At 35.5% G+C, this 18,220-nt stretch overlaps 1 protein-coding gene across 2 annotated transcripts in view; it reads right to left on the bottom strand.

Annotated features, from left to right (window-relative positions):
• Nucleotides 1-248: 248 nt before the first annotated feature.
• Nucleotides 249-18,220, bottom strand: part of LOC147568841 (large ribosomal subunit protein uL18-like) — a 62,568-nt gene continuing 44,596 nt past the window's right edge. The window contains exons 1-9 of one of the 2 annotated variants that reach the window (XM_086655231.1): nt 3,117-3,249; nt 2,419-2,488; nt 2,241-2,332; nt 1,850-1,976; nt 1,691-1,770; nt 1,500-1,616; nt 986-1,120; nt 712-881; nt 249-575 (exon numbers count right to left, since the gene is read on the bottom strand). In XM_086655231.1, the coding sequence (XP_086511357.1) occupies nt 461-575; nt 712-881; nt 986-1,120; nt 1,500-1,616; nt 1,691-1,770; nt 1,850-1,976; nt 2,241-2,332; nt 2,419-2,488; nt 3,117-3,119 (909 nt within the window). In that variant the 5' untranslated portion in view covers nt 3,120-3,249 and the 3' untranslated portion in view covers nt 249-460. Of the gene's footprint in view, nt 576-711; nt 882-985; nt 1,121-1,499; nt 1,617-1,690; nt 1,771-1,849; nt 1,977-2,240; nt 2,333-2,418; nt 2,489-3,116; nt 3,250-18,220 lie in introns of those variants that run through there. The other variant, XM_086655232.1, reaches the window with a different exon arrangement.

The raw sequence follows: 18,220 nt of genomic DNA, 5'->3' as shown, positions 1-18,220 counted from the left end.
AAATAACAAGTTAAAAGTGTATAAAGGTAGAAATAACATTTTGAGTGAGAATCATCAATCAATTGATGTTAACATCCATTTTAGCCTCCTTTTTTCATTTTTCAAAACCTAACAAATCTCAATTCCTATATCCCTCTGCTGAAAGTTATGGCCACAAAACCATTAAAATAGATATGTGATGCAGTTAAGTTATCACTTGATCAACTGAAAAACGTTGGATTTGGCAACACAGCATCAAGAGAAAAAGATAACCAAAAACAAACTCAAGTTATAATTGATTCTCAGCTTCTAAATATCCCAATAACTAAAAGTTTAATAAACCAAAACATACAAAAACGAAGCAATACGAGAAAGATAACTGAAGAACAAAATAGGTTCTGAGACAAAACAAAAAATTGTGATAAGACCAAGGAAGATAGCACCAAATCTGTTGCTTTATCTAGGGTTTTTATAAAACAGTTCACTCGTCGTCTTCTTCAGAGTCGTCTTCCCCTCCAGCAGCTGAGTTGAGGGCATTTAATCGCTCAATCAACTTGTTCTTCCTCTCATCATAGGTTAGTTTCTTCAAGTTATACCTGAAATTGATCAAAAAACAAAGTGAGGAACATGTATCCTTAAATCAATGGATCTTCACAAACCGTCAAAAACCGAAGTTTAATGCAATTATGATCAAAAGAATCAAAACTTAAAAATCGTAGAACAAAAAATTACCTCTTATGCTTCTTGGGCTGTTCCTTCTCAGATTTCTTAGCAGTTGGGTCAGCACGGATTGCAGCATGTACCTTCTTGTAAAGCGCTTCAATACCGTCAGCATCAATTCCTTTCTTCACGTATTCACTAAATTGACTTTGGTACTTTTCTGGCTCATCTTCCATCAAAGTCTGGAGAATTTTTCAGTCAAAAGAAAACATAAATCAGTAAGAAAGTTGAAGGTGTTCTCTTTATTATATATGAACCAGTGATAGTAGAATTTAATCTGACTTACGTTCATGTATGTGGCAACATGACCTCCATAGATGTACTTTCGGTGAACCTCAGCATCTAACTGCTTATCATCCTTCTTGAACCCAGCAAACCTCTTCTCACTGTGGGGAATGTCAAGTCCACCATCCAAGGCTCCCTGATTTGGTGTATATAGAAGATAGTTTAATGCAATGGAGTTGTATGGAAATACCAAAAATTGTTGTTTGGATAGCAGAGGTACATTGTTTAAGGCACAAGAATATGCGAAGAGACAAAAGAAAGGTTCATATGATCAATAATTAAATGGTGAAAGAATTAAAATCTCATGACAAAGATCGACACGAAGTAGCATTTGGGAATTCTAAAATCCACCACCCATAGGTTACTGACATAACATTACAATGAAACTTGCATTAAACCCATCTGTCTACAAAAATAATATATACACCATACACCAAAAGCAAGAAAAAATTATTCTGCAAGCAAACAAGCCCTAAAACAGTAATTACAATTAGATTCGGACAAATAAATATTACCTTAAGAGCGCCAAAAATGCGGTTCCCTGTAGTTGTTCGAAGAAGACCAACATCAAGGAGGGCACGGAAGGGCCTTCTGCTCTCTGTTGGTTCAACTGAAAAATCTTCACCAGTGGCCTGCCAAAAAATGAGGTTCGTAAAACTACTCAAGTAAGAAAAATGAAGTGGAAAAAAGAACTTCCGAAACTTACCTCAACGTTTCCCTCATACTCGTCATCCATCTCAAGTGTTTTCAAGACACGGCGAGCCAAAAGCAGACCAGTACAGTAAGCTGGAGTGCCCATATTTGTTGTCAGAATGCCTCCAATAATTGAAACATAAATAAGAATGAAGTATTACAGAGTCTATACCTGCGGCATAGTTGGTAAGCCCAACTTCTAGTCCGTAACGGGGAAGCTCATGTGCATAAGCAGCTGCAAGTACCATATCACCAGTAATGGTAGCAGATATAATTTGTGCGATAATATCTTTGTTCGTCTGTACCCATCACCAATTCGCAAAAACAAATTAGAAAACAAACCATCCCTAAAACTCAATAACATGGGTCTTATTAGGTATAACCTACGCATACTCATAAAGTCTAACAGTGTCAATAAGCCTAAATTTAGCAGATAACAGGTCCGAAATGCAAAAATTTTGCAGGGGGGAACTGCAAAAGGCAAATTCACTTTACTAGTACCACAATTATAAATAATGAAGAGTCGAAAAAAAAACCCAAGAGTGTTAAAATATATCACTTACAAATCGAACAACAAAGCGATACTTTGGGGTGTTGTATTTGTTCTTGTCCTGGTTGATGAGCCTGATCCTTGCTCTGTAGTCAGTCTTTCCCTCTGTTTCAACATAATTGAAAAAAATACTTCAGGAGAACAGATCAAAGATAAAGTAATAGATATAACACAAATCTTGAGTACCATACCTCTCCTTCTCTTGAACTTGACTTGAAAACGCTTGAAGTAAGCCCTCGACTTCTGAGCTTTGACAAAGGCCTAAAATGCAAAAGAAATTAATTACGCGAATATCCAAGGACACAAAGCAAATGCCGAGACGACATTATCATCCAAAAATGAGCAAGCTTATGGCTTACGAGTAACGTTGGAGAAGAAAGGCAGCTACTTGAAACTCAAAACACATCGATAACTTATAGATATGCATCAATAAGCTTGTTCATACTTATGTGCCAACTATGAAAATAATGTGCACCCAGAAACACGCTATAAAACAGCCAAATGAAACTCTAGACTACGCTGCTACCTCATATACGAAGGAACTCGTTCAACAAACCTAATACACAGATTCAACTATATCCAAAGCTAGGGCTTTTGCGATAGAAACAATGGCAAGAGATGGTATGAGATCTACTGCTATTTCATGAAAAGGAGAAGCAATTTTTCGAAGATCAACAAATACTAAGATGAAAACTAAGAAAACCATGCTTAGAATGATCATATCCCAAATAGGATCAAAACCAGTAATCAAACAAACCCTAAATGAAAAGATGTAAGCTATATCAACACTGTCAAAAAGTGAGGAAAGACTTAATTGACTGATCTAAATACAATAGAGATATATGTAGAAACCCTAGAAATTACGTAGGTTAAAGTTGTGTTATCTCACCATCGTTGAAGATCGAGACGCTCTCCTTTACCAACCGGACTCGTCTCCTTCGAGTTTCTAAGAGAAGAGAGGCATTTTTATCACGGGTTTAATATAAAACCCTAGAGTGAGATTAGAGGGAGATATCGACGGCTCAGATTCATTTGGTCTTAGGGTTTTATTGCTAGGGTACCGGAGGATGTTTTCGTCATTATAAACCGAGGTTTCGGGTATGGTTGGGGTTGGGTTGGGCTGGACTCTTCACTAATGGTCGTGCGTGCCGGACTCACCGGGCTAGACAGGAGAGGGACAGAAAACAGATGGAAAGTAGTACTAAAATCGTTTTTATTTTTAAAGCACTCCTTCAATAGCACAATTTTGTAGCCAAACCAGAATGGCACACCTTGACTTTCTTCTCCAAGTTTATTCCAAAACCACCCCCACAAACCCCCTAGAACAAGAAGAAGATGGAAATAAATATCAAATTGAAGATAAAGGAGGGAAGAAGGAGAACAACAAAACAAGAAGAAAAACAAAAACAAGAAGAGGCAATAGAACAAGAAAAAAGTTTCGATATGTAGAAAGATAAATTTGACTTGACGGGGGAATAGATTTTAAGAAGTTTCAAAAATATGTTACATATCTTGGAGTAGTCAGTCCGAGATCTGTGACATATTTCACTCTGACCACTCCAAATTGTGTCTTTGTTCTTTTTTTGACAAATTTAGTCCTATCTATTCGAAAAATATTACAAATTTCATTGTAGTGTCTGGATTGTAAAAAACACAATCAGACCCAAATGATTAATGAACGTGGAAGACTAGCAAAGTAAATAAGAAAGAATAAATGAAACCCCCCAAAATTTCGATCCTAATAGGGAAGAAATCCATCCAAAAATAATAATGTAAAAGAAACGCACTTTCTAACATTTTTTAAATTGTTGACAACATACATAATTATGTTGTTATAAACTGTTGACAACATATGCAATAATGTCTTGACTTGTTATAATGTTGACAACAATATAGTTGTTCTGACTTGTTATAATGTTGACAATATATATAGTTGTTCTGACTTGTTATAGAATGTTGACGACATACCTAATTATTTTGTTAACAACATATACAATGCATTAGCCAAAATATTATTTGGTGGTTGATGAGTTTATCAAATACAAAGGATAATATGCATACCGTTTTATTGTTTGCGAAAGACAAATAAAAAATCTATTAGTCTAAATGTTTCTATCAAAAGCAAAACGCAGAAACTATTTTTTATCTTGCTTTAGCCAAAATTCAATTGTAAGCCTGTGTTTGTCAAATACAAAAGACAAAATTCGAAATATTTTTGTAAAATAATTTGAGCGAAAACGAATTTATTCAAAAATTTACAAAATTGTTGAGAGTAAACTAAGATTTGTTTAGAAATATTTTTCACGTTGATTTCAGGGGTAAAATTGTACTTTTACAAAATTATTTTTTTGTTTCAACTATTATTCAGACTTAGGTCCGGTTTCCTATTATACCATACAGGAATAGTACATAAGTCTTTACAGTAAGATTTTTTATTTGCTCCACATTCATACTGATATTGGGGTCTACGTAGTGTCTTTAGTGCCTCTTTTAGAAAGAAATAATCTATTATATTAAAGATGTATGTTACAACCTTTGACCTTTTTTTTTCGATGAAATACAACCTTTGACCTTAGGTTCTCTGACCAACTATTTTACCAACGTTGTTATGTCCAATCGAACTTGATATATGTTTGCACGAAAAAATGCATATAATAATATTGTCTATATAAATACATAAATATTGGAACCCCTAAATTTGTAGGTCCTATTCAGCCGCTCAGGTCGTCTATAAATGAGACTCTTTCACAGATGCAATACTTTTCAACTTTATTTTCACTAATAAATTATGATTATAGTTTAATCTTAGACATCTTAATCTAACATTAATCATCTGCATCTTTCTTTCAATAACTCAAATTATTTTTGGTAAGTGGATACAATAGAACTTGATTAAAACTGAAAATGCCAATCGATAGCTTCTCGATTGAATATTTATTCTTTCAACACAAAAATAAAGCTTTTGATCGAATTACCGCTTAGCTTGTGATTAATCTTTACAGGGCAATTTTGGTAGTTAATATTTTAGGGTTAGAATATACTGATTTTGTGATATGAATATTGATGATAAAATTAGGCCGCGGCTTTGGGGCATAAAAAAAATCTCCAGAAATAATTCAATCTAGATAGACTTAGGGGTAGATTTATTGTTCGTCCCAAATATTCACTTGATCGAACTTTGCCCGTAATCTTCATCTTCTCGTTATCATCACCACCACAATTTCCGACCACCATTTCGACCACGACAACCATAGCCACCTCTTCTTTCCCCTTTCTTATTATCTCTCATCTTTTGTATTTCTCTTTTTTGGTTTCTCTCTCGCTCTTTATCTCTCTATATTGCTCATTTATCTCTCTCTCTCGTTGAATTTATTCTCTCGGTTTCTCTCTCTCACTTGATCTCAGGCCAAAATTTGATCATCATCACTATTCATCAAAAACTTTCTTCAGTGGAGGGGTCTCCTTAAGAAGAGCTTGAGCAGCAATATCACTAACTTGCATTGTCTGATTCTGATCTCTCCCTTCTTTAGGAACTCCAAGTATCTTCTTAAACTCGTCACTCTTTCGCTCCAATACCTCCAGATTATCATTATCATAAACTTTCTCAACACTATTCGAATTCTCAACGACCCTCTTAAAGTCAATTTCCTTTTTTTCTCTTTCAGTAGCTTGTTTACACATTTCAAGATAAGAATCTCCAACTCCATCCCTAATTTCATAACTTCTAGTTCCTCTGTTTCCTATTGGTGTTGTCGATTTTGAAACGAAGTGGAAATTGAAAAAATTTCTTCTGAGAAGGAAAGAGAAGATTACATAGGTTTCCCCTAGTACAAGAACTGAACCGAATCGCCATTAATCTATGAAGAAGATCAATTTGGTGAGGTACATGTGGTTTTCGAGAGTGAAAGAAGAAATAGAGATCGATTTGAGTGAGGTTTTGAAGGAAGTGAAAATCATAGGGAAGAAGGAATTAGGGAATCCGTGATTTTGTCATTTTCAGGGAAATATGTTTGCTTGGATTTGAAGGATGGTTTCAAATGTTTTTGGGAAGGAGAGTTTCTCTCTCTAAAACTTGATAGGAAGAATATGAAGAAGTGAAGGAGTACGTAAAACTTTTTCTGCCAAATAATTAAGTTTAGATTAGGGGGGAAGAGAGAGAGAGAAAGACGAGCAACAGAGATGGAGAGAATGAGATAGAAGAAGAGAGGACTGAGAAGAGGTAGCAATAGGGGTTAAAACCGACGAAGTGAGTGTTAGATAATAGAGAACATATGAGTTATCTTAGATAGTCCCACATTGGATGGGCTAATATTAGATCTCTCTTATAGAGCCTATATAAAGGCTTCAAGTGTAATAGCTAAGTAATTAATTCTCAATCAATACAACTCTTCTCTCCCTCTTCTTATTTTATCTTATATGGTATCAAGAGCTTATATACTCTAAAGAATTTGATCCTTAGGGTTGTTGGAATCGACGTTCCACCAGGAGCGTTTTTTGCCCTTTTGACAAGGTTCTCTTTGTCGAAACAACTCAAATAACGTACCGTTGCGTTCGTCTCGTCGAGGGCTTGAATTTCAAGCTTTGGTTTGCTCAAAACCGATCCGTATGAATAAGATATTAATTTTCGAAGTTTTGGTTTAAATATGGAAATATGTGATATATTTAAGGAAAGTCCCATATCGGGTAAGTTAAAGGAATATGTAGGGTTTATAATAAGCTGCTCTCCCATACTATAGTATGAATGAAATAAAGGTCCAACGATTTGCGTGGTTTGCACCACGCAAACCGCGCACGCGCGTGGGCGATGGGCGTTTAGGGCGCATTGGGTGCTTTAGAGGCGCCCGCACGCACTTTGCACGTGCGCATCGTCGCTAGGAGCATAGAAGCCTTTATTTTTATTTAAATACCAAAGGCAATCCGACGGACAAGATTAAATCTACATCCGACGGACCAGATTAAACCCGTGGATCAGTACCTCCTTTCTTCAAGAGGGTTGTGATTTTTCCCCCCAAATGTGAGGGTTGTGACTTTTCCCTCCAAATGTGACTGTTAACAAACAGTCACCTCTCACCTTTAAATAAGCCATGAAACCAGACTTCAAGATTCACTTCGAATTAAGAGAGTTTAAGGCATTCAAGAGTTTTCAATACTTACTGACGTTCGAAAGAGTTTTCAGATCCAAGTACCTCCGATCCGAAAAGGTAATCCGTTGTATCCTGGGAGACAAATCGCCTATACTGTTGGTACAATAAACAGGGCGAATTATTGTCTTAAGGAAAGAGATCACTCGCCTCGGTTCTAACTAATATAATTTCTGTTCTTTATCCTCTTTCTTATTTTATTTTTGTATCTGAAATTTAAAAAATAGAGTACTAACCTTCTGTTTTTCATTTAAGGAATTTTAGTTAACATACTAACTGTTTATCTCTGGAAAAATTTCAGAAGGATATTATCATTCATTGTTGAAAGAAACAAGACGATAATATAGTATACATATAGTCAACAACAAGGGTTTCGATTAACCTGCGGCGGTAGTCCGTTAATGGCTACCGTCCGCCAGAGTATTGTCGTTTAGGTTATCTTGTTTACTTTTTCAACCTAAATAAGTTAAATTTTTTTAGTAGTCAAGTTTAGGTTAAGAGTTTTTGATTCTTCATGTAAGTCTTCAACAATGTATGGTTTTCACCATTAAAAGTTTGAAGGTTTGAAGATCAATCTCTAACTCTTAGATCTATCTATCTCTACTTATTAATAGTAGGAGAGGATGGTCTAAAAGAGTAATGCAAACAACTATATTTTGTTAAACTTTCATGGTGGTCTTCTTTCAAATCTACAATGTCAAAAACAAACCTCTACCCCATGAACTTCTTCTTCTTGATGGTTGTTTTCACAAATGTTCTTCAAAAAAAAAAAAAAAAAAACTCAAAATCCACAATAGAACCATGTTCAAACTCAGATTCTTGTAATTGCTTATTTCCCTTATTCAAACCCCAAATGTAAAAGTTCTCTCTCAAAGTTGAAAACCCAAATATTAAATATTTGCCTCCCTTCAAAAGAAAAAAAAAAATCTATCTCTCTTCTCAATCTGATTCTCCCTTAATTTCTCTCTCTTTCTCTCATGGCATGATTGACGATAAAATATATTTACTCCAAAACACACAGAGAGAGTTAATCTTCTAATCTAAACCCATCTTTAAAATCCATGATTCTCTATCTCTCTCTACTATTTTCCCTCATGGTTCAATGTCTTCTTCAATTATTTTCCCACTTCTCTTACTACTACTACTTCTATTAATTTCCTCTCTTCATCCATCCATAAATCAGATTCGAATTTTGAGTTTCACTCATTTTCTTAATCTCACTGTTAAGATACCATCTTCATCTTCTTTGCTCTTATATTACTTCATCTTCTTCATTTTCTAAAATTTCTTTATTTTTTTTTTAAAATAGTTCTAAGTTGCTATTTAAACACCTTCAAAGTTTTTTACTATTTTTCAAACGGTTTTTAAAGAAGGTGGTGATGGGAATAGTTTGTTCCAAATCCCTGTAGTAATTTTTTTTAAGAGGGACAAAGACTACATTATTTGCTTATAGCAGACAGTATGATGGTGGGAGTTAATCGGTTTCATGACTTGTCTTGTGAGTTTGGATGGGTTTGAAGATATGGTTTTGTTCTTGGTTTTTGATGCATTTCACTTCTTTCTCTCTACAAAGAGCTCATTTTCGGGTGAAATACAGTGAGGGAAGAAGAAGGCCAGCTGCTTAGAGCATCTCTAATGCAAAACTCAATCTAAAAAACTCGGAGTGTCACATAGAATTTTCTGAGTTTTTCTTAAAAAATCATCTCCAATGCAAAACTTAAATTCCAACCAATAGAAATCGAGTCTTCGTATATTTCCAAAATAACTAATTATTTTTTAAAAAAAATAACCATGACACGTAAGTAAAATAAAAGAGTTTAGAGTGTTGCATTGGAGACATATAAGAATTGAGGATCTCTATTTTCGACACCTAGGAGTGAGAATCTCAATTGGAACTTGACAAATAAGACGAATAGAGATTTTTTTTGAGTTTTGCATTGGAGATGCTCTTAGGGTTTCCACTTCATTTTCTTATTTTGTGGTGTCTTTAAGATTTCGGATTATAAGGGTTAAAGTTGTTGGGCTTCTCCACTTGTGTGCTCTTAAGAGTGTGATGTTCTCTAGAACTACTTGGTGCTTCATAAAAAAAAAAAATTAAATTTCACGGGAATTGTGGTGTCTATAACTTGGTGTGATGATGCGAGGTGTGTGTTCAAGTGTGCCTCTAAAATCTTTTTCATACTTTACCTTTCTCAATTTAAATCTCTTACAAATCTTTCTTGTTAAAATTCAGATGGGCCAAGCAACCAATACTTTTTCTTATCTCTTTCTCATGTCCAAGTGGGTCAAGTTATAGTAAGCTTCTCCTTTCTCTATCAAAGCCCAAATGGCCCAAGCTTTTAAACGGAGTACTTGGGGGGGAGGGGGGGGGGGGGGGGGGGGGGGGGAATTAATTATAAATATACCTACCAAGTCTATCTTGATTGACATTATCCCTTTAAACTATCTTCCTCCATCTAAAAAAAAATAAAACTTGTTGCAGTTTTGAGGTGGACTAAAATCAATGGCTCAATGCCAACTAAGAACGAGAATATAGAACTATGATAACGATTTATTTTTAAAAACTTCTTTCTACAAGACTTCTCAAGTCATTATTTAGATCTCAGATTAGAAAAAAGATGGAATAGTTTATCAGTCTACTTTAATCGGTCAATAATAGAAAAAAATTGATCGAAGTTTCCAAATATGGGCAAAGTCATCCTAATAAACAAGGTATCTTTTCTTCTCTAGGGATGCTAATGTCATTTAACTCACATTTCCGACTAGTATATAAATGTATGTATAGACCAGGCAAATAATAACTCAGATACACATTTATGCATTGATCTGTCTATTACCAAATAACAAGTAACATCAAGAAATGGCACCTATAGTTACTGCTAATGATTTTGATGGAAGATTCCTTTGGGGCGTTGGTAGTTCAGCTTATCAGGTACATATCAAAATTCTATTTTATCATCAATCTAATAAACCTTACCTTTTTTTTTTTTTTGTTGATTATTAGATTTTATCACTGTTTACAGTTAATACTTTTTATTAGCTCTAATGCTAAACTTGTTTGTATAATATCAAGGTCGAAGGGGCAGCCAAGGAAGGTGGGAGAGGTGAAGGTATTTGGGATGCCTTCGCCCATCAACCTGGTATTTATTTCTTCTAGTTTTTATCTTATTCACCTGGCTCCGTCCCAAAAAAATGGAATAAATAGGTGCCATGTGTTCAAGTAATGGTGGATACTAATATCACATTCTCCTAGATCTATTTTTTCAAAAATACCTAATTGCAACCATGAAAGTCTTTTTTTTTTGTGGTAAAATTCACTATTATGTGATACTGGGAGATAAACATTGAAATAATTATCACGATGATGGTCAGATAATCACGACCTACATCTACGGGGAATAATAGTTTCATACAATTCGTGGTTCGATTAGTTACATTGGTCAGATATAACTGGATAATCTAATTCGTAGAATTCTCTTTTGTTTATTGAGACATTAGGGTTTAGGATTTCCTAGTTTCTCCTAACTAAACTAGGAAATGACATAAGATCTATTTAATATTACAACTACATAGTTACAAGATATTTCCTAAATATAAGAGAGTAAATATTCTTGATATTCATATATCTATGGTTTTCTTCAAATATCCTGAATTCATCTTGATCGTCAGATCTCGTCTTCTCGACCCGTCACGTACATACACGTGTTACACACGTAGGTCACTTCTTGAACTCATCTTATTCGTGAGATCTCATCATCTCAATCTGTCTTATATAACTTTTCATATTATCTTCCCATAATATTTCTAAATATTAATAGTTTTAGGTTTTAATTAAAATAGAAGGTTAATTTGTTTTCATTAATAAGAAGATGCGCCTCTTTTTCGCCCCAAATTCAGAAGAACAAGAAGATGTTTGTATGAGATTGAGAATGATCCTTCCCCTTGATCCTTCTCAAACGAATGATTGTTGTTTCTCTGGCATTATGAAAGCCAAGAATCTGATCTTCATGTCTTATGAAAACAGGGATACACTTTATATTGTCTTCTGATATAAATTTAGAGAGAGAAAGTCAACGAGTTGCTATTTTCTTAAGACAATGAACACCCTGGTATTAGAACTAAAATTAATAAGATGCTTGTCTCTTAGGATACAATGATTAAATCTTTCAGTCTGACGACTAAGAGTACTTCAAATTTCTGAAAGAGTGTGAACTTTGAACAAATAGTAAGAACGAGAAATGAAATTGACTTTTTAAAAACTCAAAAGGCTCATGTTACTTAGAATGGTAAAATTTTCGTGATCTTTTTGGTATTAATAGGAGTATTAGCAACACTTTAGGTAGTGCCTATTGACGAATTAACAACAGTCATATTTGACTATTGGCTTTCAAGTACCATCTTGACCGTCAGATCTCAACAAATCTATCTAGATCTCGCACCCTGAATGCCAACCATTAAACCCTCAACAGATCTGCTTAAGGGACACCCAACATCTTGACTGTCAATCTAATATATGATATTAAAATAGAAGACTCCAATCTCTCCTCGCGATGATGCATACGTGCAAAGTGCGCGTGAGCGCCCAATGCACCCTAATTGCCCACGTCGCGCGTGTGCGGTTTGTATGGAGCAAACCACAAACAAAAAACACCTTTCCATTTCAACGAATATACCATAAATATATGGAAGAGTCTATATAAGGAAGTACTACTTCTCATATATCTTAGATGTGGTACTAACTTAAAATCTCGGTTGAGAGTCAACGCTCTTTTATCAAACTATTTTTGTAATAACTCATTCATACGGAATCAGATTTGGACAAAAATCAGGTCCACATTCAAGATCTCCCTGATGCGCCCAAAAAGGTGCAAACCCAAGTGGAGGTATCAAGTAGTAACCCGACAAAGCGGGGTCGATCCAAGGACATAAGGGTAACTCAGATATCGAAAGGTATAATCCACCGGTCTAGGTGTCACTAGCTAACTTAGACAAAAATAGAAAAGAACAAAGGTAAACGAGGGATATTGATCGATGAAGCAACAAAAGAACAAAGCAAGTAAATTTAAACTAAATAATCTAATGTAAACGAGCGAGAGAGACTCGAGAGAAAAGTCGGAGAAACAAGAGTCGGGAGACAAGAGTAGTGAGAGAGGTGTTGAAGTCCAGGAATCCGTTATGATAAACCTACGACTGTGTGGTCCGATCTTATGTTCTGAAGTATAATCGATGTTCGACTCCTAAAGCAGATGTCTCTAAGTACTAAGTATATCCGGAGATCATACTTAGTCAAACAAACATCCTAATCGGTTAAACCCGAGGCATCGAGGGTGTTGTCTAGTCGCCTAACTATATGAAGTGCATGACAAGCCACATGAAATTATGACTTAGACTACAATCGATATCGAATACTTCACTTCATCTATTAACTATGTGAGGTGCATGACAAAACACATGAAAGTATGATTGAAACGATAATCAAATTAAAAAAAACCTCGTTTCATAATTCACACATAATAACAAAATTCATCCCATAATCGACACACAAGAGTTAGCTAAACATGGCGAATAAGTAATAATGACGAGAAAATGATCAGAGAATCTCCCTCTTTCGATGTATTGCGAGGCTAAAATCGTCGCAAGATGTGGGTCTTTACGGTGCATCCGATCTCCCCTTAGCAGAATGTTGGGTTCCCTTTAAAATTGCAAAATTGGTGCCCCAGAGTAAAATTTAGAGTTCCTCTTAGCAACCAGACTCATCTTCTACATTTATCATCGAAACTCCATTAAAGCTTCACAAAACTTTCTCTGTCTTGAAATTTCTATACTAAAATCAAATCAAACAACATGGGAAGCAAGTTCTTGATGTGAGGAGTAAAACCCCTAACATTTCGACCAAAATCTTACCGAAAAGCTCTTGAAAATCCGACCAAGATATGACTAACTACGGCTAAAATCCAAGAAGGTCCAACCATAGCAAGCTCCCGTGCACGTTCCCAAGCGTCCCAAGCCACGACCGCACGTCCTTGATGCCGTCCTGAGCTGTCCCCTTGAAGATCCGAGCTGAGGAGCTACATCATAGGCTATCCCGAGCTATTGTCCGAGCTTGCTGCTCTCTCAACCCTTGCTGCTCGTATGCCGGCCAAAGCTTTGGCCCGCCTTGAGTGTTGGCCGAGAACCTCCCTTAAGAACTACCAAACCCTAGCCACCTCTCTCTTCCTCCACTTGTTCTGTGTTGTAGAAAATGATCTTTCTAACTTGATGATTTTTCTTTTAATCAAACCCTAGGGTTAGTCATCTTGACTAGTCTTAAAGATGGGTGCCCATAAAGTTCTTCTTTGACTTGGCGTTCTTTCTTTCAACAACTAAAACCCTAGACATAGAGGTGGATGTCCATAGATTTCTAATTCTCATTCTGCTCTTGAGTTATGGACTTGGGCTTTGGTCTTCACTTAGAACAAAAGGGCTGCCTTCATCTTTTTTTCTACAAATCTACATCTCATAAAAGACCAGAATATCCCAGACTTCCTTCTTTCATAACTTCTCTGTTTGAAACTCCGAATCGACTTCTGTTTTCTCCGTCAGACTCACCATTGACTTCACTTGTCGTTTGATCCTTTTGGTAGTTTTTTCTCTTGTTTTGGCCACATGAGATGAAAGTGATAATTGCTTTATTTTATTCTGAATCAAACGCCTAACTCCAAATTAGATACCTAACATAAAAAACACATAAACTATTATAAATAATACCTGAAACAGACTAATTAGTCTAAGTTAGGCACTTAAAATGTGACATTTTCATGTCACATCACACCAGGAGAAGAATCCAACGAGACATCTTGCTTGAGATTTGATGAATCTAGCTCCCTCAAATTTAGGTAATATCGGTCCAATTGCTTTTGAGCTAGGTGCTGATTCCAACACGATTCACGTGAAAGAGGAGACTCTCCTTCGTCAGAACGATGATTAGAAAGAGCAGATTGCCTATTTTTGGCCAAAAAATTTAGGAAATACCGGTCCAATTGCCTATTTTTTTGGCCAACATGTTATACTAACTGGTCATGTTTTCTCCAACCATTCCAACCTCTGTTAACAAAGATATCACGTCTCGATTTACCTTTGTAAACAAAATAACAAAACAAACAAAAAACAACATCTTTTTCAACACTATATTCTAACTGATGATGCACAAAATGTCTAGACGTTGACTGACGTCAAGAAGTCAAGAATATACCTGAAGTCCAACAGGACTGCTGAACCTTCAACGCTCCGCCACCTACGCCCAGAACTGGGAGGTCGACCAGGATCAGCTAAGAGGTATCAATCCGGTTTCGCTTAAGGCACGGGCAGATCAACCCTGGAATTCTCTAAAGGAATAAGGGGGTCCACACGAGCATGGTCGATGCCTTACACAAATGGGAAGGCAGAAGCGCGCAACACGCTTATGGACTTTATCCCAATATCTTCCTAAAGATTTCAGACGGTTAATGATCTTAAGTGTTTAAGCAAGTTTGGGCTTCAAGAGTCTCGAAGGAGGAAACTTCTCCTAGAAGATTTATCACCTCGGCAAGATATCTACGAAGTATCCTTGAACTTAGGAACTTCTATATAGAGATAAACTATAAGGGAAATCCTAACTACGAATAGTATGAAACTTCCCTAAACAGTAGATCACAACCGCTCATCTACACTGTCTATCACTATCGGTCTAATTCAGCCTATACCCCGTCGTCTTCCATAAGACATGATCACTTATATTGAGTTACCACAACTCGTTCCCAAAAGGTTAAATCAGTATTCAATCTTTTACTACAAAGAGCAATCTAACTATCTTGAGCGTCGGAGCGGTTTCCGAACCCTTTGCAGATTCTCCATCCATGTTTCACAGGAGAAAGTAGCAAGGAACAGGGAGCAAGAAACGGGAGCAGGAAGAAGGAATCTCAATCGACTTAACCGAATATCTTTTCATAACACACACTGTCATGCATCAAGTCTCTATTTCTTGACTGATTAACGGAAAGTCAATTTTCGACATCAACACTTACCACCCTTGATGATCATTAAACCAAGACGGAATGAATCGCCTTCATTCTTTCCTTAGGGAAAATTATTGTCATTTGATTCAAACGTACCACGTCGCAAATAGTATCTGCGAATGTCATCTCTACATTTGGATTCATAACTTGAAATAGACATTAATAAATGTTAATGTCTTCACCTGATTAACTATATACAATATTAATACTATTAATTTCTGGGAGGATCTAGGGGGTGTGACCGCACACCCTCACATGCCCTAAATCTGTCCCTGTTTGAAATGGTGGTGGAGAAAGCGTGGGGAAAAGAAAAAAGAGAAAGAATGAGGTGACGATGGTGGTGGTGTTCAAAGAAGAGAAGAAGAAGAAGAAATGAACTTTGTTTTTCTTTTAACTGTAGTGGAGTTTGTCGGGAGAGAGTCGGTCGACGACCTTTTACTATCGACGATATATTGAAAAAGAAACATATATAAGAGGATGAAGATATGAAGTAGATGAGAGAGAGTGAAGTAGAACATGGAGAGAGATGAGGTGGATAGAAAATTAAAATAAATTTAAGGAAAACAACCACAAAGATAAAACCAGATTATTATTTTAAGTGGTTTCGAGTGCCAAAATGAACTATAGGACAAAATTGTCATCCAGAACAGTCAGTTGACCACAAATTCGAGGTCAAAATGGAGTCAATTTTTTTTTTTTTTTGTCATAGACTCCAAAAGGAATTACATTATTATATGACATAAATGCAAAATTGATAAATAATATGAACGTAAGTGATGAATTTCATCATCTTTAAAATATCCTGGGTTCTAAAGGCTACATAAAGACACTCTTCTTATAGGTATGAGAGTTCATATTTTCTTACATTACTTTATTTAATACCTTAATTTTGTGGAGTAAATCTTGAGGCAAATGGCTTCCACCAAGATTTGTTCCTCGTACCCCATGGACTTAAAAATGTGTTGTCCAACTACAATAGTCATTAGTATGACATAGATATATCGTACACATATTAAACCAAGAATTTGATAAATTCAATAACTACTATCTCAAAGACGTTTTGGGCCTAAGGTTATATGAAGACCATCATATGCGGCATGAGAGCCCATTTAGTCCAAAATATATCTTATTTATATCCAAGTTCAATAAATCTTATATTTTCATTTTCACATAATCTAATTTGGAACTTCTAGTATGCAAACTGGGTGTTCACACACCAAGCTAAATGATGGTGTACATATACATATTATATACGAACAACAATTTGACCAAATTGTCTCCATATTCTTATTATGATGTTGTTGTATTTGTAGGAAACATAAAAGATGGAAGCAACGGTGATGTGTCGGCTGATCAATATCATCGCTATAATGTAATACTATTTACCACACAACACTCACACTATAATGATTGTTTCTTACAAAGATCTTGAATAAAACGAGAAAGCAGACTGGTGGACACTGTTTTTCAATTTGTTGGTTTGTAAAATATTAGGAACCCATTAAAAACTAAGAACTGCTCTACTTATCCATAAAGTGGGTCGCAAATCGTAACAATGTTCATAGTTGAGACTAAATTTTGGAAGAGTCTTCTCTGTAAATTGGAATCACCCAACCTCAAAAATTTGTCCAAACGTTCAAATATACCCACATAAACTTCATACCAAGACACTACGAAATTCAAATTCCAAAAATCTTACACGTAACTAGATACTATAGTCATACATATATACTGTTTGTTCTGTGATAATTTACATAACTTTAAAATATCAAAAAGCAAATCGATATTACATTCAAGTTACTCACAAGCAGGATTAGATCGATCGAAGTCTACAGTAACTGAAGAAAAACAAACAAAAGAGTGAGATAACTCGTAAGTTGACTCTGTAAGATATGTAGACATCCTAACTGCACCACACACATCAATAGGTTAATATATGAATAATTATAACTGATGTATATTAAATATATGTATGTATTGATTATATATATATATATATATATATATATATATATATATATATATATATCAATACGCACATCAAACAAGACAATACAACAATATAATCTTATAGCTTACCAAGATCTCGAGTAAGTATACCCTCAGACGGTGGGACCTCCTATTCAGCTAGGAAGAGCCGGTAGGGCTTGGTTAATATGGAGGCAAGAGACACCTTATCGAACAGTTGATACTGCTGTGTATACGTGGATCCACGTAATAATCCATTAAGAGCTTCCGTAACTCTCCATTTGTCATCATCACCCATCGGGCTACCTTGTGATCCCAATACACATCGAATAATAACTCCCACCCAAACAATGATACACTTAGAATGTGTCACTTAATTAGACCACTATAAGAGCATCGTCGTATAACAAAGCCATTTACCCACGACGATACAACTATCTTGTCCTCAGGAACGTCCCATCTCCTGCAGATATGACATTACCTCGCAAGGTAATTTAATAACTATTCGAATACCCAAACATATATATATATATGCATGAACATATAATAATATTAAATGGTCTGGATGACTCTCAAAGCTACAACAACAGAGTCTTCCTAATAGGTAACATCCACCAAAGGAGAAGATTACTTTTGTTTCTTAAGGTAGGGTAAACCCTGTTTAAAGTCAATCTTTTACGAGTTTTCACTTTCAGGAATGAAGTATTTTTTGTATTAAGAAAACTCGAGTAAATACTCTTTTTCCATTTAGGTGAAGACATTGTAAATCTCAATTACATATCATACTATAATTCAAACCACATCACCTAATGGCTTAGCAGAATAAATAAACGAATATAACACTAGTCAGT

Source organism: Eschscholzia californica, unplaced genomic scaffold (genome assembly GCF_041429995.1).
Source record: "Eschscholzia californica isolate CP2 unplaced genomic scaffold, dmEscCali1.0.p SCAF_1, whole genome shotgun sequence".
Taxonomy (NCBI): domain Eukaryota; kingdom Viridiplantae; phylum Streptophyta; class Magnoliopsida; order Ranunculales; family Papaveraceae; genus Eschscholzia; species Eschscholzia californica.
The sequence above is the reverse complement of the archived record's forward strand: the minus strand, read 5'-3'. Positions and strand labels throughout refer to the sequence as shown.